This window comes from Chiloscyllium punctatum, chromosome 4 (genome assembly GCF_047496795.1).
Source record: "Chiloscyllium punctatum isolate Juve2018m chromosome 4, sChiPun1.3, whole genome shotgun sequence".
NCBI lineage: Eukaryota > Metazoa > Chordata > Chondrichthyes > Orectolobiformes > Hemiscylliidae > Chiloscyllium > Chiloscyllium punctatum.
Window position 1 is genome coordinate 76,253,932 of NC_092742.1, and position 22,479 is coordinate 76,276,410.

Sequence of the window (22,479 nt, forward strand, 5' to 3'; positions counted from 1 at the left end):
TCTGGTGAATTTTCTGACTATTCCCCAGAGAGTAGATTTCTTATAATCTACCCAATCTATTTCCCTTAATATCTTGAAACCTTTGATCAAATCATCCTATAGCCTTCTAAATCCAAGGGTGCATAACCTTAGTTTGTCAAATCTCACTTCATGTACAGGAGCTTGGTTAGGCCACATCTGGAGTACCTGTGCGATTTTAGTCTGCTTTATCTCGGAAAAGACATTATCGCTATAGAGGGAGTTCAATAAAAGGCTCAACAGACTGACAGGACTGTCCTACGGGCAAACTGGGCCTGTGTTCTCTAGAGTTTTGAAGAATGAGGAGGATCTCATTGAGACCTTTAAAATATTAGAGGGTGAACAGGATGATGTTGATAAGATGCTCCCCCCTGGTAGGAGAGTCCAGAATCTGGGACAAATTTAAAAATAAGGAGATGCCACTCAGATCTGAGATGAGAATTGTGAACCTTTTGAAATTCTCTACCATAGAGGACTGTGGGATTCTCATTCTCGGAATATGTGTAAGGGAGATATTGGTAGATTTCTGATTACCAGTGGTCTACAGGGTTATGGAGATGTGGTGAGTAAAAGGCATTGAAGTGTTTGGTCAGCTATGAACATAATGAATGGCAGGGAGAACTTGATGGACAGAATGGCTTAGTCCTGTTCCTAAACTTTCCCCCTTCAAACCTAGGTCTCAGTCTAGAGAAAAATTAACATCTTACAAGATGTAAAATTAAGGTAAATAGCTCACAAAGAATTGATAATAAAACATGATACTTTGCACAAAAATACAGAATTCTTAAATCAATTGTTTATTTCAAAAATAATTGGGAAAATAGCTTGATTCAGAATCACTTGTTTCCTAGCATTTGGGTAAATTGTGTTCGAAGCATTATTGTGTGTAAATACAAGCTGAATAAAGGCACTGTCATCTTTGTTCAGTGTTTGAGAGATATCTGTTTGCATGTGTTTGTTACACTGAAAATTGAGAAGTTCTTGGTCAATAGATGAATTAATGAAAGGCATAAGAAAGCCACAAACAGCTTACAAAGTGGAGCCAAAAGTTTAAATAGGTAGAAATGAGAATGGGCCAAGCTTTTGGTTTATTGGATGTAAATGGAGTTCACTGATACAATGAGCATTGGATTGAGAATGTGAACGAACTCAATGTGAAAAAGCTTGCTGACATACAAAGTCCCACATGAAGAACATGAATTTGTACAGACTTCAGAAATGCTGGAAGAGACTAAGAGAGGATTTTCTGAAACACTGACTCATTATTGGGGAGCCAGCGAATGCCCTAGCAGTACCAGAGGATTGACAACAGACTAATGAGGAAGGATGATGAAACAGACATGGGCAACTGTACATTCATTCTTATTTTTGTTGCTTGCAAAATAAATTGAATAACTTGCTGAGTGTAAACCTGAAATTCATCTGTATAAATAACAAATCAGGTAACCATCAGTTAACATGGATTCAAAATGTGAAGATATTGTCTGGCAAATTGTGCAAGAGGTCCAGTGAGTCCTATCCCAATTTCGGGAGCATAGAGTCAGATGTAGAGCATGGAAACAGACCCTTTGGTCCAACTCATCCATGCTGACCAGATATCTCAACCCAATCTAGTCCCACCTGCCAGCACCTGGCCCATATCCATCCAAACCCTTCCTATTCATATACCCATCCAAATGCCTCTTAAATGTTGCAATTGTACCACCCTCCACCACACCCTCTGGCAGCTGTACCACCCTCTGTGAAAAAGTTGCCCCGTAGGTATTTTTTATATCTTTCCTCTCTCACCCTCAACCTATGCTCTCTAGTTATGGACTCCCTGATCCCAGGGAAAAGACTTTGCCTATTTACCCGATCCATGACCCTCAGTTTTGTAAACCTCAATAAGGTCACCCCTCAGCCTCCGACACTCCAGAGAAAACAGTCCCAACCTGTTCAGCCTCTCCCTATAGCTCAAATCCTCCAACCCTGGCAACATCCTTGAAAAGGTTCAGAAAAGATTTACAAGTTTCACAACATCTTTCCAATAGGAAGGAGACCAGAATTGTACGCAATGTTCCAACAGTGGCCTAACCAATGTCCTGTACAGCCGCAACATGACCTCCCAACTCCTATACTCAATACTCTGACCAATAAAGGAAAGCATACTAAACGCCTTCTTCACTATCCTATCTACCTGCTACTCCACTTTCAAAGAGCTATGAACCTACACTCCAAGGTCTCTTTGTTCAGCAACACTCCCTGGGACCTTACCATTAAGTGTATAAGTCCTGCTAAGATTTGCTTTCCCAAAATGCAGCACCTTGCATTTAATTCCATCTGCCACCTCCCAGCCCATTTGCCCCTCTGGTCAAGATCCTGTTGTAATCTGAGGTAACCCTCTTTACTGTCCACTGCACTTCCAATTTTGGTGTCATCTGCAAATTTATTAACTGTACCTGTTTTGCTCACATCCAAATCATTTATGTAAATGACAAAAAGTAGAAGATCCAGCACCGATCCTTGTGGCACTCAACTGATCACAGGCCTCCAGTCTGAAAAACAACCCTCCACCACCACCTTCTACCCTTTGAGCCAGTTCTGTATCCAAATGGCTAGTTCTCCCTGTATTCCATGAAATCTAACCTTCCCATGGGGAACCTTGTTGAACGCCATACTGAAGTCTATATAGATCACATCTATCACTCTGCCCTCATCAATCCTGTTATTTACTCAAAAAAACTCAATCAAGTTTGAGAGACATGATTTCCCACACACAAAGCCATGTTGACTATCACTAATCAGTCTTTGCCTTTCCAAATACATGTACATCCTGTTCCTCAGGATTCCCTCCAACTACTTGCCCACCACCGACGTCGGGCTCACCGGTCTATAGTTCCCTGGCTTGTCCTTACCACCCTTCTTAAACAGTGGCACCACATTAGTCAACCTCCAGTCTTCTGGCACCTCACCTGTGACTATTGACGATACAGATATCTCAGCAAGAGGCCCAGCAATCACTTCTCTAGCTTCCCACAGAGTTCTTGGGTACACCTGATCAGCTCCTGGGGATTTATCCACTTTTATGCATTTCAAGTCATCCAGCACTCCCTCTGTAATGTGGACATTTTGTAAAATGTCACCATCTATTTCCCTACACAGTCTATATCTTCCATATTCTTTTCCACAGTAAATACTGATGCAAAAATACTCATTTAGTATCTGCCCCATTTTCTGCAGCTCCTTACAAAGGCCACCTTGTTGAACTTTGAGGGGGCTTATTCTCTTAGTTACACTTTTATCCTTAATGTGTTTGTAAAGACTCTTTGGATTCTCCTTAATTCTATTTGTCAAAGCTATCTCATTTCCCCGTTTTGCCCTCCTGATTTTCCCTCTTAAGTATACTCCTACTTCCTTTATACTCTAAGGATTCACTCAATCTATCCTGTCTATACCTTACAGATGCTTCCTTCTTTTTCTTAACCAAACCCTCAATTTCTTTAGTCATCCAGCATTCCCTATACCTAACAGCCTTCCCTTTCACCCTAACAGGAACATACTTTCTCTGGATTCTCGTTATCTCATTTCCGAAGGCTTCCCATTTTCTAGCCATCCCTTTACCTGCGAACATCTGCCCCCAATCAGCTTTTGAAAGTTCTTGCCTAATACCATCAAAATTGGCCTTTCTCCAATTTAGAACTTCAACTTTTGGATCTGGTCTATCCTTTTCCATCATTATTTTAAATCTAATAGAATTATGATCGCTGGCCCCAACGTGGTCCCCCACTGACACCTCAGTCACCTGCCCTGCCTTATTGCCCAAGAGTAAGTCAAGTTTTGCACCTTCTCTGGTTGGTACATCCACATACTGAATCAGAAAATTGTCTTGTACACACTTAAGAAATTCCTCTCCATCTAAACCCTTAACACAATGCCAGTTGATGTTTGGAAAGTTAAAATCCCCTACCGTATCCACCCTATTATTCTTACAAGTTTGTTTCTCAATTTCCCTCTGACTATTAGGGGGTCAATAATACAATGGAGGAAGTGAGGACCGCAGATGCTGGAGACCAAAGTTGAAAATACAATCCCAATAAGGTGATGATCCCTTTATTTCTCAGTTCCACCCAAATAACTTGCTTGGATGTAATTCCGGGAATATCCTCCCTCAGCACAGCTGTAATGCTATCCCTGATCAAAAATGCCACTCCCCCTCCTCTTGCCTCCCTTTCTATCCTTCCTGTAGCATTTCTATCCTGGAACATTACGCTGCCAGTCCTGCCCATCCTTGAGCCATGTTTCTGTAATTGCCATGATATCCCAGTCCCATTCCGAACATTCCGAACCATCCCCTGAATTCATCTGCCTTCCCTGTTAGGCCTCTTGCATTGAAATAAATGCAGTTTAATTTATTAGTCCTAACCTGCCCTAACTGTTTGACTTGCTTCTGTTCTCAACTGTACCAGTCTCAGATTGATCTCTTTCCTCACTATCTCCCTCGGTCCCACCCACCCCCCAACCTTACTAGTTTAAATCCTCCAGGGCATCTCTATCAAATCTCCCTGCCAGTATATTAGTCCCCTTCGAATTCAAGTGCAATCAGTCCTTCTTGTACAGGTCACTTCTACCCCAAAAAAAGATTCCAATGATCAAAAAATGTGAATCCTTCTCCCAAACACCAGCTCCTCAGCCATGCATTCATCTGCTTTATTCTCCTATTCGTGCCCTCACTAGCTCATAGCACTGGGAATAATCCAGATATTACTACCCTTGAAGACCTCCTTTTTAAATTTCTGCCTGGATCTCTGTAATCTCCCTTCAGAATCTAAACTTTTTCCCTTCCTATATCGTTGGTTCCAATGAAGACAATGGCCTCTTGCTGGACCCTCTCCCCCATGAGAACATTCTGAACCCTCTCAGATATCCTTGATCCGGGCACCGGGGAAGCAACATACCATTGCTTTTTCGCTGCTGGCCACAGAAATGTCTGTCTGTACCTCGAACTAGAGAATTCCCTAACACAATTGATCGCTTGGAACCCAATGTACCCCTCAGTGCATTAGAGCCAGTCTCAATACCAGAAACTTGGCTGTTCGTGCTACGTTCCCCTGAGAATCCATCACCCCTTACATTTTCCAAAACAGCATACCTGTTTGAAATGGGTATATCCACAAAAGACTCCTGCACTAGCTGCCTACCTCTTACCTTTCCTGGAGTTAACCCATCTATGTGACTGTATCTGAGACATCCCCCCTTCCTATAACTGCCATCCATCACATACTGTTGTTGTTGCAAATTCCTCATTGCTGCTAACTGTCTCTCCAACCGATCCATTCGATCTGATAAGATTCACAGCCAGCAGCATTTATGGCAGATATAATCCGCAGTAACCCTTAAAACTCCCAAATCTGACAAGAAGTACATATCACTCTATTAAAGGCCATTTTAACTGGTTGCAATTTCTAACTATGTTCCCGGTGTCAGGCCAAGAGTCTGGCTTGCAATTTTTCAGAATTATTGCTGGTTAACAACTGCATTCATATCAAACCTCACCACGTTAATATGCTGTCACCTGCTGCAAGGAAATGAGATGCGGAGATTTCCTGGCATGAAAGGCAAAGCAGGTACTTGGTGACTGCAGCTTGCTGTCTGCCTCTCTGGAAAAACCTAGCATTCCCTCTGGGCATTCTCCAGGGCACCTGTCACACACACTCCACATATACTGATGCTGGCATCTGACACCTACCAGTCCCTCAGAACCCTCATGCCAACCCTCCTATCCACTGCCAGATGCTGTTACACTTCAATGCTGCACACTGGGCAGCTAACATTAAAATGTTGCAGCAAGGATACTTCAGACACCAGGACCTGCACCCAGCCCATGGACTGAACAAGGTTTCATCTTCGCATTCACTCACTGAGTGCACCTGAAATGTTCATAGTAAATAGGCCCTGTCTTGCCCTTTAACATGTCCGCTGGAGTCTCCAAGCTTGTAATACTTTTGTTTTACTGTGCTGTTAGTACAGACTTGAAGCCAGGAAGCTTGCTGTGGTTATCAGCAGCGTAGTCATGCCAAACAACACAGCATTCATTTGGGATTTCCTGGCACACTACGTCACAGGCAGCCAGTGATATCAGTCCAGGAGCTTGGACATGGTCAAGCTTCTCAGAGCTGGCAGGGTCAGGGTCTATTCCCTTGCAAGGGATGAGGAGCTGAAGGATGGGCGGCCCACCATCTGCCCTCGCTCCTTCTGCCCTTTTGGTGGCAGTTTCCCTTGGAATGAGCTAAAGAGAGTGACTGAATGGGGTCAAAGTGGGTGATTCATCTGCATCAGCAAAACCTGCTGTAGATGAGAGAAAAGTTAGAGAGTTACCCAAAGTGAATAAGTAGGCAGCAGAGGGGGCATGGTGCATTGGGGAGGGTGGGAGGGAATGGAGTGAGAGAGCAGATGTTGCATTCCATAGTGTGGATGGTAGAGCAGGAGCCTTGGTGGGAGATGGGTGAGGTAGCAGAGGGAAGACAGTGGCACTTACACTGGCAGAATGAAGAAGGTCACTGACCTTGTTCATACAGTGCTGTGCATTCAGTCAGATGGCAGAGACTGCACGGACAGGAGTGGCAAGCTCAGGTAGGCTGGCAGGATCTGATGGCAGAGTCTCCATTCTGGTCCTAGGGGAAAGGGTCAGCCTTCTTTTGCATTAAGCTGACCACCAGAACCTCCAGCTCCCTGTCCACAAAGTGGGCCAAAACATTTCCACTTCTCGGACATGCCCAGGACAAGGTGCAAAGTCACCGTGCAAGGTGTCTCTGGACTGACAATGCTTGTCTGTGTACCATGGGCTTTTAAACATGGCACCAGGGATGCTGGTCTCTTCTGGGGTATCCTGGCAGTGGGAAGTTATTTTGGATACTAGGAGAAAGTGAGGACTGCAGATGCTGAAGATCAGAGCTTAAAAATGTGTTGCTGGAAAAGCGCAGCAGGTCAGGCAGCAAAGGATTCCTGAAGAAGGACTTATGCCCGAAATGTCGATTCTCCTGCTCCTTTGATGCTGCCTGACCTGCTGAGCTTTTCCAGCAACACATTTAAGTTATTTTGGATACGGCAAGTCGTAGAATCAGGCTAACATGGGTGAAGAGAAATACCACTGGGCAGGTTTGTGAATGAGGCAAGTTTGTGACGATATGCTGAGAACCATTATAGGGCCTCAAGGAAAGAGAAAGAGAATCTACCTGAAATTTGACAAAGTCAATATTTGGACTCAAAGATGCAAAATTCAGCCCAAACTCTTACTGAGCTGCACTGTTTCTTCCAGTGTGAGGCTGAACAGACTGGGGCTGTTTTCCCCAGAGCATCGGAGACTGAGGGGTGACCTTATAGGAGGTTTACAAAATTATGAGGGGCATGGACAGGATAAATAGACAAATCTTTTCCCTGGGGTCGGGGAGTCCAGAACTAGAGAGCATAGGTTTAGGGTGAGAGGGGAAAGATATAAAAGAGACCGAAGGGACAACTTTTTCCATGCAGAGGGCTGTATGGGTATGGAATGAGCTGCCAGAGGAAATGGTGGAGGCTGGTACAATTGCAACATTTAAGAGGCATTTGGATGGGTATATGAATAGGGTTTGGAGGGATATGGGCTGGGTGCTGGCAGGTGAGACTAGATTGGGTTGGGATATCTGGTCGGCATGGACGGGTTGGACCGAAGGGTCAGTTTCCGTGCTGTACATCTCTATGACTCTATAGGCTGGCGTAGTCAAGCACTTAGGGCTAGGAGATGGTTTACATGAACAAGGTATCTGGAACAAACCCTGTGCCTAGACAATTCTTTTACATTACCGTTGAGATGGTGAGTAGTGGTCTGAGCCTGGGGCTTGTTGGTTTTCTTTCCTCTCTTCTCTTTTGTTTTTACTCACCTTTTGGTGAAGGGGACTGGGTTGCGGTGACAGCAACACAGGCAGTAAGAATTCCTGGATGTAGGCGGAGGTGAGTTCAGGTTTCCGGGAGCTAGCGCGTCCAGTGCAGATTCATGGCTTCGGCCCAGGATAAGACTCAGCAGTGACTGAGTCAGCGAGGCAGAGCCGAAATGGACTCATGGCAGTGATGGAGTAGAGATTGGGTCAGTGCATCTGCATTGGCCACCATCTTCCTGCTGCTACCTCACCCTATCTCTGCTACTGCACCCATCTCCCACCAAGGCTCCTGCTCTACCACCCTCACTATGGAATGCAACATCTGCTCTCACTCCATTCTCACCCACCCTCAATGCATCATGCCCTCTGTGCTGCCTACTTATTCACTTTGGGTAACTCTCCAACTTTTCTCTCATCTTCACCAGCACAACCTGCTGTATTACCCACTTTGACCCCATTCAGTCACTCTTCAGCTCATTCCAGGAGAAATGGCCAACAATAGGGCAGAAGGAATGAAGGCAGATGGTGGGCTGCTCATCCAGTGAGGACACAGTGGTGAGATGGAGAACAGCAGTGACTTGCATTCCAGCAGCAGCAACTGGACTGTGAAGGGGAAACATGCCTGGCCACCAGGCCAATGGCCATGCACATAAGGACTGCAAAGTTCAACACTTTCTTCATTTTTCTGTCCTTATATTCCATGTTTTGGTTTATTTTTCTGTGCTTTAAGGGAGTGCCAGAGACTGGCAACACTATGCAACATTTTTTCCACTGTATTTTACAACAAGACACATATGACAATAAATAACTCAGATCAAATTAATAACTAACATTGCACAAAGTGAGTGAATTCAACTCTACTAAATTCTTTCCCTACAGAACCTGAAGATGGAGTATGATAGTTCATCGCATTCCAAAGTTCATGAATGTGCAGATAATTAAGTTATTGCTGTTTTCATTAAGTTACTGAAAGCTAGGCATTAATCACTTTGGAAATATTCTGAAGGTATTTGCGTGCTGGTATTATTTGTACATGTAACACATGTTAGAATGGAATAGGTAATTTACCTATAATTATTCTGAATCACTCATCCAGGTTACCTAACATGAGCCAGAATTTGAAGTGATGGTGGTGACACTGCTCTCCCAGTTAGACAGTACTTGGCCACATTGGCCTGCCATCATTTCGCAGCCATCAGGGAACTAAATCAGATCAGGGAGAGACTTTCACCTTGATAGTACCTAATGCTAGGCCTGTTAGCTCACTTTCAGGGAGTCAGGGTCCATAATACTCCATCCAGGCTGTGCAGCCTCATTAAGTAACTGCATTGTCTATTATTTTATTCCCAGTTAATTGCTGGTCTGCAGAGACATATTTGACCATGAAGATAAGCTTTAATGTGGAAGAGAAATGCAACTGGCCTAGAAGGGAAGAGAAAGAAAAACAGTCCAGATTCTGTGCATGTCAGAGAATCCTCTCTAACAAAGCAGTGTTATTGTTTATAAACAAAAATCAGAAATGCTAGAAAAAGTCAGCAGATCTGGCAGCTTTGGTGGAGAGAAAGCAAAAGTTAATATTTCGGGTTCAGTGACCCTTGTTCAGAATGAACATTTATTCTGTCTGACAAGGAAGTCACTGGACCTGCAACATTATCTCTGCTTTCTCTCCACAGATGCTGCCAGACCTGGAGATTATCCAGTAATTTCTGATTTCCAGCACCCACAGTTCTTTTTGGTTGTTCTTCTCCTTATTGTTGATGCCTAGTGACACAGACCCAGGTGAAAGCAGAAATCCAATACTCTCTTAATGGCTGATAACAAAAATAAATGCATAAATCAGACCCAGAGTGTAATCAGAGTGTGGAGTAACAGCAACCTGAACAGGAACTTTGCCATGCATGTATCCTCAATACGCTGCTCTCCAGTGAAGTGGCCTATACAACATATACCAGAGTGATGAAAAGGCTGAAAGGTTTCCATCTTTGATGTCTCAGTTTTATACTCAGTACCTCTTGGCAGGAGGAGATCACGGCCTCAGAGATCCCAGAGCAAGCTATTCCCATCAGCATGCCATCACTCATTGCCAAGTCACTAATATCTGCACTGGCTCAGCCACATTCATTGGATAAACAACAGCAATATACCCATAGACCTGCATAGTAAACTGGCTACTGAGTCACGACCTCCTGAGTATCTACACCTCTGCTGCTGGGAGAAGTGAGATATGAGCATTGCAGACATTTCCGCAGAAAACTGGGAGACAGTCGCTGATGGCTGTGACTTTGGTGAAGACTGACTGTTAGAAGGTGAGCAGAGACTGAATTCACAGCTGGCAGAGAAAACAGAGGCCAGCCAAATCATGCACCGTATCAACCTACTGTCTTCCCCAGCAGCAAATGTGACAGAGACCATCATGTCAGAGTGGGGCTCCAGGCAAAGCTCAACACAGAAAACTGACCACTATTGCACAAACTATCATCTTATAAAAAGTGAAAAACTGCCGTAGAAAATGCAAACATGCAATTTTCAATATGCCACTGCTTCTGGATTAGTGGTGCTGGAAAAGCACAGCAGTTCAGGCAGCATCCGAGGAGCAGTAAAATTGACGTTTCGGGCAAAAGCCCTTCATCAGGAATTAATTTTACTGCTCCTCAGATGCTGCCTGAACTGCTGTGCTTTTCCAGCACCACTAATCCAGAATCTGGTTTCCAGCATCAGCAGTCATTGTTTGTATCTAATATGCCATAGCTACCCAGTCTTTCTGACTCTGTGGGGTATGAGAAAATTTCAAACCTTGCACCAGACTTACATTAGAAATACAAGCAGGATTGCACCATTCAGTCCCTCAGGCCTGACCAGCTGTTCTACAATATCATTGCTGAAATGAGTTTCAACTCTTCTTTCTTGTCAGCTCATCGTAGTCCTCAAATCCCTGATATTTCAAAAATTTTAAATACTTTCAGTGATCTGGCCTCCATGATTCCCTAAGGTACAGACTTCCAGACATTCGCTACCCTCAAAGAGATGAGATTCCTTTGCATCCCAGTTTTAAAGGTGGAAGCATCTTAAAATCCAACCTGTCAAGCCTTCTCAGATTTTAACTGGATCACTCCAAATTCTTCTAAACTCTTGTGAACAAAGGCCTAAATTATTTAGCCATTCCTGATAGGCCTACCTCTGAAAAATTTGACTCATGAATCTCTTTTGAATGCCAGTACATCATTTCTTAAATACGGGGACCAAACATGTACATGGTACTCCAGGTGCAGCCTCACCAACACCCTGTACAGCTATAACAAGACTTGGATTAGTGGTGCTGGAAGAGCACAGCAGTTCAGGCAGCATCCAAGGAGCTTCGAAATCGACGTTTCGGGCAGATGCTGCAGATGCCGATAACAAGACTTGCCTATTTTTAAACTCCAATGCCTTCCAGCAAAATGCTAAAATTCCATTGTCTTAATTACTTGCTGAACCTGAATGCTAACTTTTTGCTTCTCATTGAGAGAACACCTAGGTCCCTTTTGCCTTCCTACATACAGGCTTCACAGATACTCACGAACATTCAAAACCACTTTGCAAAGTAATTGTGAAAACAATACGATACTATGTAGTCGCCCACACAAAATGTTCATGAGGTAAAAACCAATGACTGCAGATGCTGGAAGCCAGATTCTGGATTAGTGGTGCTGGAAGAGCACAGCAGTTCAGGCAGCATCCAAGTAGCTTCGTAGCTACTTGGATGCTGCCTGAACTGCTGTGCTCTTCCAGCACCACTAATCCACACAAAATGTTTACCTAAGTATGTAGTCTTGGAGTAAATTATACAACTACTTTTTGGACTTACAAATGTGCGCAAGACATTTGTAACTAAATACAAGTACTATTAATTATAACCAGAAAGCAAATATTAATTATTAAATATTGAAACACATTTAAAACAATTCTCAGCAACCTAAACAAACACAGTCTTTACTATAAATATCAGGGCTTGAAATTGATCTTTCACAATCGTCTAAATTCAAAGACATCCTTAAAACTTCATCCACAAAAAATTTTTAAAAATAATTCTAATTTGTAACTTACATAACCCTCCATGTAACAGAATGTTTGAGTGTTTGTATCAATATTTTCTTCATCCATAGTGAATAGCTGAAGATCCAAATATTGTGGCCTGGTGTTGGCACAATCTCTTTCCACTGGTGATCCATTTTCTGCTAGGTCAGTATATTGCTGCTTTAGAAAAGTCTTCTCTGAAAAACAAAGAAGCTTGCAGTTTAAGTCTTTAAACAAAAAACACTAAACCCGAACTTGCACATTTCTTTGGTTTTAAACTTGGTGCTATCTTGCAACAGCATTGGCAAGTATTTCTTATCTGGTTGCCCTGAAGTCAGAGGAGAGTTGGTTATATTATTAAGTAATGGACCAGTTGGTTTTTGTAATGATAATCCAGTAGTTTCATATGATGAATTTTTGATGCTGCTAAATGTATCAGATTTAGTAAATTCCATTTCACAATTTATGATAGAATTGGAGTTTAGACCATCCCAGCAGGGTTGACAATCATGGAAATTGCAGAAAATTTCAGCTTTGCTGTTCCTACCAGGGAGAGGTGGGCAGCATGGTGTGCACACTGTTTCATTTCCCCTTCAACTCTATTTTGATTTAATTCCTAGCCTCCCCTTCACTTTTTTTCATTGTAAGCATTTCCCAACTGGGCTTTGCTTGTTACTGGCTCTCTGGCCACATGGGTGTTTTTTTCTGGTGGTGGAAGTACTGAATAACATGACTGGCACAATGGTGTCCTCACGGAGTCCCTGAAATTACACACACAACACGTGTGCCGTGTGGGAAAATAAGCACAAAAATCGGAGATTCAGAATCTCCTCAGTTCAGGAACAGACTCCGAACTGGCTGGCCACACAGTCAGCATACTGTGCAACATGACTTGGCGACAAGGTACAAGCCTCTGTGCAGTTATTTCAATAAGTAATTTAATTTTGTGCATGGCAGTAAAATGATTCATTAGTTGATTTAAAGCAACTCTTCAAAAATGATTTTGATACCTCTTTAAAGCATTTTTTATTGGGCAGACACCTAGGCCAGGAGTCTTCCTAGCCAAAGGAGCAGGGACAAGCTCACAGATCGAAGCCAGCAGAGGAGAGATTAGTCTGAAACCATGCCATCTATTTTACAAAAAAAAACTGTTCTTGGTTAACTATTCAACTTCCAAAAGGAGTTGGAACCATCTGATGTATACAACTCTCGCTCAGAGGTGGGGACATTTCATGCAGGTCCCAAGCCAGTTTATTGGCATAGAGTCATGGAGATGCACAGCACAGAAACAGACCTTTCTGCCTAACTCATCCCTGCTAGCCAGATATCCTAACCTCATCTAGTCCTATTTTCCAGGGCTTGGCCCATATCCTAATAACCCTTCCTGTTCATATACCCATCAAATGCCTTTTTAATATTGTAATTGTATCAGCCTCCACCTCTTCCTTTGGCAGCTCATTCCTGTCACACTACCCTCTGCATGAAAAAGTTGCCCCTTAGTTCTCTTAAATTTTTCCTCTCACTCTAAACCTATATCATCTAGTTCTGGACTGTCTGCAATACTTCGCACATAATTAAAATACCAACCTCCTTTAAGCACATATACATTAGTCCCTGACTAATAGGACATACCCAGCAGTGATCAATATATTCTCAATCTGCTGCATGCCAATTGCATAGGAGGCAGTCAAATACAATGAAGATGTTTTTTTGAAAATAAAGTTTCTTTCAATTTAAGAAGAGCTTAGTTTCTTTTTAAACATTTAAGTATTTTAATAATTGTTAGAAAATCAAGTATTGTCACTTTTTTCACACTTAATTCTAATTTCTGATGGGGTTCTTTGAAACAATGGACTCTCCAATTTGGAGTTTGTTTTGATATTCACTTTCACTGTCCTACCACGTCCCAAATCACTCTCTACATATCCTGCCAGTAGCAACATTTCATTGGGCAATTAATCTGACAATTGCCAACAATTTACAATGGCCATGCTGCCCTTTGATAGCTACTCTGACATGGTTGTTCAATCACTGTCACACAAACATACAAGTTGAGAGCAGGAAGCTGATGTTTGGGTCCTGAAGACTGCTCGATTTTGCCTACAATTTTAGATTGGAGAAGCCAACGATTTTCTTTTTGGAACAAAGGCATCTAAGTGGAGATTTGATAGACTGGGACAAAATTGAGATTGGTTCAGATAAAGTAAGCCAAGAAAATCGGTTTCCACTCATGGATGCCATAAGGGTCAAGGCGGAGGGACAAGCCTATGGGTTTGTGTAAGAGTTGCAGGAATGGGTGAGGAAGAACTTCCTTTTTGCACATAGAGTGGTGCCACCAACAGTTCTGTAAGGATGGTGTAAGCAGAGGCACTGAGTGATTTCAAAAGGAAATTGAATGGACACTTGAAATAGGGATATAGCAGGGGAATGAGTGTGATTGCCAGCATGCACTCGATGGAATGGATAGCCTCTTTCTTCACTGTAATGACTCCTGGTTTTAAAAAGATACACACAATAATGGCACTGATCTGGATCACTGAATGCAGCCTGGATGTACTGCATCAAATGGAGTAAAAGTAAACAAATGCTGCCCTCTATAGGGAGACTACGTAAAATAATATTGGAAACATTGGTGTTTTTCCATTTGTGATGGGCTCAAATACACTATAGTTAGAAACAATTAAAGGGAAATGCAGTTAACCTTTAGTAAATAATGATAAATGCTAAAAGTCACTGGTATGCTTTGGGAGTTCTTACACCACTTGACCCTGGAGGTGTTTATATCTGAATATTAAATGATTTGTTAATTCTCATTGGTTTCTTGTCTACAAATTAGAATGCACATTTGTAATTGTTTTAAGCATGTCGGACAGATAGCTTCACTTAAAAGAGCACAGATCAATGATCATACTGCCAATGGCAGCAGTAATGATATTCCAAATTGGTTTAATTATATAGCGCAGTGCATTATGAACTGTGAAACATCTCTCTGGGAATATAAACAAAACTTAAATAATGTAATAGCTTTACAATTTATCAACTATTAAAGTAATGGCATAGATTTTTTTATGTGGCAAACATTGTGGTAATTACATTTGACATTGTTAGGGATTTACAAAAAAAGTAACTTCTATTTGGGACTCACTGGCAATAACAATCAATCAAGTTTGTGGTAATAATGTATAAAAATCAAAGTCAACAAGGCATTGTTGTGTAGGGAGATTTGATCAATATCCCCAAAGTAATGCATGTGGTAGGGCCCAATTGAGGGATCAATTACCTGAGACAAATTCCAGTTCAAAGGACTGCCAGATGTGACCATGCTGTGGCTTCAAGGAGGTACTTTTGTCCTGTTTTTTTTTCCCCAGGAGAGGCTGTAAGGAGAGGTGCTGAGCAGTCTGTCAAGAATATGTAGTATTGCTCAGACTTTAATAGAAGGTGCAGTTATAGTGGAACGATATGCAATTTTGTCTCTGCCATTAATATTCAGAATGTAAGGAGAAACCTTTAGACCAGGTACAGGGTAATACACCCAACAAGTTTCAATCTGTTATAGCAGTGTTTTTGGTTTTAAGTTGATGGGTGAAAATGGAACTCTTAGCATTCTAACTGAGTGGTGAGGGTCATTTGCAGTGGCACCAACTAGCAGTGGCCTGTTAGAAGAGCATAGCTTTATTTTCAACCTGCTCAGAGAGAATGAGGTGAAATGCCTCTTTGAGCCCTAAATGTCTATGTGTCCAATTACCTCTTCCATATTACAGCTGCACCTCTCTATTCAGATATTTTCTAATTACCCTGTTCAGAGATGTTACTACACACCTCCAGAGCAGCTGGGACTTGAACCCAGGCCTCCTGGCTCAGAGGTAAGGACACTGCAGCACAAATTCCCTCGTTTTAGAGCATGTATTTTTAATAACATTCATGCTCTGTTCCTGCCAGTGGAACAAGATATTTTCAAATAAACCAGTAAGGTAGGACTTGAAGCTGGGTCTGCTGGCTACCAATATACACAAAAAAAACACCTTTCTTATATAGCAGCATTTAAATCCCAGATAATATCCACCATCTGCACACAACTAAGCACAAATAACATCAAGTGCCCAAGTGAAAGATGCTGTGTATTAATCATGGTCAACTTAATTAGAACATCTCTCCCTGCACCCACATCTTGTCCATCTCTGCACTTGGCTAAAACTGGATACACCTCAAACGTCTTCCAGTTTATACAGTAGACATCATGAGGCAATCATTTTACTTCTCTCTACAACAATGTGGCTTGATTTGATTAATAATACCAACACATGCAAAACTATGCTCCATTTTTATTTTGAGACACAGCATTACGGATAAAATATAGATTGAGGAGGTCTCGTCAAGCTCCAGGTTCAAGTCCCACCTGCTCCATGTCAAAACATATCTGAACCAGCTGATTAAAAATATTTTTAAACTGAATTCAGCCTCCACCTGTTACAAATAGATCTTGCTCAAAAAAAAGTTCTAAACTATTTTAATTTTTGAATTCTCATTTTAAATTTGACAAAAAAGCTCTTGTGCGATCCATGAAATCTACAACTGAATTATCACTAAGCTTCATGACTGGTTTGTGCAAATTTTATTTAAAAAAGAAAACATAATTCAATGGGCCATGTTTTACTGTATCAAATACAATATCAAAATACTGAAATTTTAACACTTTTTAAAGAGTCAGGTACACTGCACTTGTCAGGTAATAGGCGGGAGGTTTTAAACAAGATTTTTCATTCACCACTTTTCAATCTATTTTTAAGAAGATGCTTCAATGTGACCGGTCACTTTATGCTAATAATTCAATTCCTCAAGGAAATGATCACGAATCCAACTCTTTAAAAGAAGCCAAAATGTATTTCATTTTAATCAGAGCTTTAGGTTGAATCACAGAGTGTCTCTGCCAAGTCTGATGAAAGATCACCTCAAGCTTCCAACAAATATTACTCTGATGCTTGCAAACTCCTCAATCTCAGTTATTGTCAAACACCAACTATTTCCTCCCATACTCATACTGTATGATCCTCAACTTTATACTCTGTCTTGAATTCTGTTTAGCTCATTAGTAGTCCTCTATCTTCCTCCCAGCTTTTGTTTTCTTAATATTGGTCTCTTTAGATTAGAGTCATCTTACTGTTCCAATATAAATACTCTTTTTTAAAAAAAGTTAATGGGCAGGGTTTCAAGACACTTAGTGATAAAATTAAAAGCAACATTGACTAAAAACAATCTCAGCAATTTTTTTTTGATTTTTAACAACCAAGCCACTAGTCTTGCAGTCAACAGAATTCAGAACAGACCACAGGACACCCTCAATTTATCAAGTTAATTACTTTGGCCATTCGAAATCCACTCACTACTCTTCAATTTTATTATTTTCTATTATCTATCATGTAAGGAAAGTGAAGGCGGTGTTTGGTATGTTTTCCTTTATGGGTCAGAATATTAAGTATAGGAGTTGAGTGGTCATTTTGTGGCTGTATAGGACATTGGTTCGGCCACTTTTAGAATATGGTGTGCAATTCTGGCCTCCTTCCTATCAGGAGGATATTGTGAAACTTGAAAGGGTTCAGAAAAGATTTACAAGCATGTTGCCAGAATTGGAGGATTTGAGCTATAGGGAGAGGCTGAACAGGCTGGGGCTGTTCTCCCTGGAGCATCGGAGGCTGAGGAGTGACCTTATAGAGGTTTATAAAATCATGAGGGGTATGCATAGGATAAATAGACAAAGTCTCTTCCCTGGGGTGGGGGAGTCCAGAACTATAGGTTTAGGTTGAGGGGAAAGATATAAAAAGGGATGGAAGGGGAAACTTTTTCACAGATGCTGGTGCGTGTGTGGAATGAGCTGCTAGAGGAAAGTGGTGGAGGCTGGAACGATTGCCACATTTAAAAAGGCATCTGGATGGGTATATGAATAGGAAGGGTTTAGAGTGATCTGGGCTACGTGTTGGCAAATGGGACTAGATTAGGTTGGGATATCTGGTCGGCGTGGACGAGTTGGACTGAAGGGTCTGCTTCCGTACACCTCTATGACCCTATGTAAGCTTTGCTCTCGAAGTATATTTCGAGACTCTAATGTCCTCCCAAAAAGTTAAATCAGAAATCAAAATATATGGGTAATCACTTTATGTAATGCATACACCACAGGATTGAGACTGAGCAGTGCCACAGAATAGATAAATTGTCAGCAGAAAATGTGTGGTACAATGCTACAAAGTCAATAATTAGACTCTAAATTAAACTCTTTCCAGCCCCTTCAAACATGAATGAGTTAATAAACAAATCAGCATGAAGTGCTAATCTACTACTTCTTTATACCAATTTGCCTCACATGGATGCCCACTGAATCACATGTTGCTGAACTAAATAACTGTACTCTTTCAAGGCACTTCATGCTGTGAAAGGATACCAATTAAAATATCTTTTTATTAAGAAAACATAAATCTGTATCTGTGGGGTGAATTTGGTGAGCGCAGCTAAGCAATTAAAAATTGCTGCCTCATGAAGGCTATAAATGAAAAAAGTACCATGTAAATGTTATTTCAGCTAAAATATTGACACTTGTAAAAATGGTGTTGTACCAGACAGTATCTCAATATAAATGCACATCAAATCACAGACAGTTTCAATTTTCTCCCATCCATGGTGATCAAAGGGAGCTTTGTTTTGCTCTGTGAAGCTTTCCCATTACAAATATGAATGAGATGCAAGAACTCATCACAAGACATTCATCCTACTGAATCATGTGCACTCACTGATGCCAACACTTCCAAGGGATGCTACAGTCTGTTGAACATAGCAAATTGTTAGGGTAATGCGACAGACAACAAAAACTATTATTTTGGATCCTCTGCAGTAACAGCTGACCTCCTCTTCTGACCGGGTATCTGGAGTCAAGTCATCTACTTGAACAAATACCAGAGTTTCAGTGCATCTTGGCAAGGTCTCCAGGTGGGTCTCAGTAGTGGAAAACAAAGCACCAGAACTGGGGACATCACAAATAGCCAAACCCCAAAGAAAGCAGCTCTATTTGTGATTGAGCTGTCTGCCTGTGTGTGTGTGCATGAGTGCGTGAGTGAAAGAGTGAGAGACAAGAATGTAGGAAGACAAAGAGAACCAATTGCAGAAGTGTCTAGGCACCTCTCCATCATGAAGGTCACAATGAACTCTAGTTCCTAACAAGAACCTGAAGGCTGGTTTATCCAAGTATTCAGATGATTACCCATAAGACATGTGAACTAAGAAACTCTAGTTGGGGAAGTCCTCTTTTCAGCACCATCTACTTACCACACTGTAAAAAACCTGTGGTGGTCAACTCAAGGACCCATCCAAAACTGAGCATGCGCAACCCACCCTAGAGAAGTTAACTGGGGAAATCTGTATTGGTTGCACATAGATGTTTACATATTATGAATGTTACATTTTACTTAATTCATAGAAACAGTAAAGCAATCTATGAGGATTGGCAGTGATGACTACAAAATTACATGGAATTTTAACAATACATCTTCTCAATTTCCACTTGTTTTCAGAATTACATAGAATAAAATCTTACAAAAATGTATATAATATAGTCAAAATGAAGCAAATTATATAAATTTCCAAAAAATGTTTTGACCAACCTTGTACTGCCTGATACTGACCGAATACTTCTTGTTCCATATAGTCTTGCTGCTGAAACTTTTCATTGGTGTTGCTGAGATTTCGGTGCAAAATAACACCTCCTTCCAAGTTTTGTCCCACTTCTGTTTCTTTCGATGCAGTATGGTTATGAATGGATGTATACGACTTTGTGCAGTCCTCTTGTGAGGTTTTTTGTTCTGTTTCCAATACAGGCAATGGGAGTATCCTGTGATAGTGTTGAGGACAAGGTAATCCGGATGTCAGAGGAGATGCAACAGGTGACACACGATGCTGAGCATTATTAGTAGGGCATGGACTATTACAAACATTACTAACTGCTATCAGTAATGGTAGAGAAACAGTTTTGTTGTCTTCCTTCAAAGTGTCATCCAAGGAAATTCCATCTACAGACTGAAGTGGATTTGAAAACAGTTTTTCTTTTATGTCTAGTGCACCATCCCTGAACAGTTTTTTGTTGTCACAAGTCCAATTAGTTCCACTTGCATGCGATCTGCCCTTTTCCACTCTGTGCCATTCACCTGTTTCATAAAACTGATCACTCTCAATAACACTGATCAGATGTTTGTTGACACACCCAGTGAATGTCTCGGAGTCTACAACCATTGGCATTTCTCCCCCATCACATTTAAATAAGTTTCTATCGCTGTCTGACTCTTGGCCACACACCACAGCTGTCTTGCATTCCACGTCTATCACAGGTACTGTGACAACTTGGCAAAACGCGGGTCTTTCACTCTGCATTTCAGTAACCACTGTGGAAATGTTTTGTTCCTCAACACAACTTTGCACTGGTTCATCTGCAAAATGTTCATAGCTTATACTTTCTTCTGATCTTAAAATAGCTGGAGCAACGTTTTGCACAACCATTCCTGCGTCGTGTATTTTGGTAACCACGGTGGCTATTGCTTCCTCAGGAGTTGCCCCAACTTTGCAGTGATGCTGGTGATCCGAAGGTAAACTTCTCGAAGGCATAGCGGCACAGATCTCTGGTATCTTCTCAGCCATCTGCTTGCTTTGCAAGACATCATCGTGCTGTTCTTGCAGGAGTTTTATGGTATCTTGTAAGCCATCCAATAAACTGTTCCTACCGGTCACTAAATCTTCAGTAATAAACTCATCATTGCACTCTGAGTTAAAGTCGTAACCAGTATTTAAACCAGTTATTCTGGTGTTTTCCTGAAAATTCGAGTTCCCTCTCAGTACCTCTGACGTAGCTCTTTTCATTCCCGACAGTATGTCAATATCGTCCATGGCTGGCTGGAGATTTTTGCTTTTGCTATAATTAACTGAATTAGGAGAATTGCTTACAGAGCTATTTGTGCACATCTCTTCTCCCAGCACTGATATTTCTTTTGCACACACAACAGAAGGTTCCGATTCCACAATTTTTTTACTTTTTACAGCTTTACATGCAGACTCCTCTGTGTTCTCTTTTCTTCTGCCAATCTTTTTCAGCTTTTTAATTTTGCCATCACTTTTCTTTCGCTCAGAGGACCAAGAATGCTGTAGATCCAGTGCACCACAGTCTTGTTCCCGTTCATTCCGCTTACTTTCGGTCTCTGGAACATCTTCAAATTTTCCATCCTGGTTTCCCATATTTAAAGTTGGATTGAAAGCTGGCCTCCTACTTAACACATCAGGGAATAATGATAGTTTTTCAACTGGACACAAGGAGCCTGCACAGAGTTCTGTCACAGTGTTAGCTGTGGAAGTTTGCTTCTGAATGTAGCCTGTGTTGTCAGAGTGTAAGCCTTTCTGTTTCCCGATCTCTGGCTCCTCCTTCGCTTGCTTGTACTTTGCAATACATTTCATTGAGCCATCTAGTAGAGTACTGCACTTGTACGGAGTCCATCTGGCTTCTCCCCCAGGGCAATAGAAGCTGATGAAGCAGCGTTCTTTGATAGGCTTATGCAATAGTTGGGTCGTGTGAGTGTCTTCCATCATATTCAAGACTATTTACTGATTTAATTTAAGTGATCAGAGTTTGAAAGGTCTCACTAATACAAGTGGAGAGATAATTAGGCTCCATTGAAAACTTGATTTCCATCCTCGCTGCGTCAGGATCCTAGAAAAAGAATTTAATAACATTTTTACTGCAGTAATCACCATTAATCATTCAAAGCTGGATATAGGTTTCAGGCTTGAATTACCATACATTTATATTTTTGTTGCACTTTCTACATGATATTTCATATTTGGGTGTGATACTGAGTGAAATGCAAACCAGAGGCTGATCTCCAAGGATAATAATATCAATATGAAATGGCCACAGCTATATAAGTAAAAACAGCAACAATAACCACAACCTTTCTTCAGCTAAAACAATGGCCATCATTATTGATTAAAAGATCAATAATTGTGGAGAGTGGCAATATGTTGTGCATACTAGCTATGAACACTTAAGAGTGCAGAAGGATGCCATTTGGCCCATCATGTCTGCACTGGTCAACAAAGATCTGACTACACAAACCCAATTTTCCAGCATTTGGTACATCTCCCTAGAAACTATTCCAACTCAAGTGAGTATTTGAATACCAATTAAATGTTGAGAGTTTATGACTCACCTACCCTTTCAAGCAGTGTGTGAACACTGCACATTCCACACTCCCACCACCAAATGAAGCCTTCTACCTCAGCTTACATCTATACAACTGACTATTGACCCCTCTACTAATGGAACAAATACCTTCCTATCCACCCTATCTATGGCACACAATCTTATGACCTCCTAATTTTGCTTGGATAAAAAAGTTGGAGTGTTAGTTCTGGAAAACATTCACTTTCCCATTTGATATTCAATTGTCAGTACCTCACACTGGGAACAGAGTGTCAGTGTGCTCCAGATATT

At 41.4% G+C, this 22,479-nt stretch overlaps 1 protein-coding gene across 3 annotated transcripts in view; it reads right to left on the reverse strand.

Moving 5' to 3' along the window:
- fmn1 (formin 1) overlaps window positions 1-22,479 on the reverse strand; it is a 373,616-nt gene that overhangs the window by 335,156 nt on the left and 15,981 nt on the right. For 2 of the 3 annotated variants that reach the window (XM_072569057.1, XM_072569056.1), the window contains exons 2-3: window positions 19,610-21,696; window positions 11,994-12,160 (exon numbers count right to left, since the gene is read on the reverse strand). In XM_072569057.1, the coding sequence (XP_072425158.1) occupies window positions 11,994-12,160; window positions 19,610-21,575 (2,133 nt within the window). In that variant the 5' untranslated portion in view covers window positions 21,576-21,696. The remainder of the gene's footprint in view (window positions 1-11,993; window positions 12,161-19,609; window positions 21,697-22,479) is intronic. The other variant, XM_072569058.1, reaches the window with a different exon arrangement.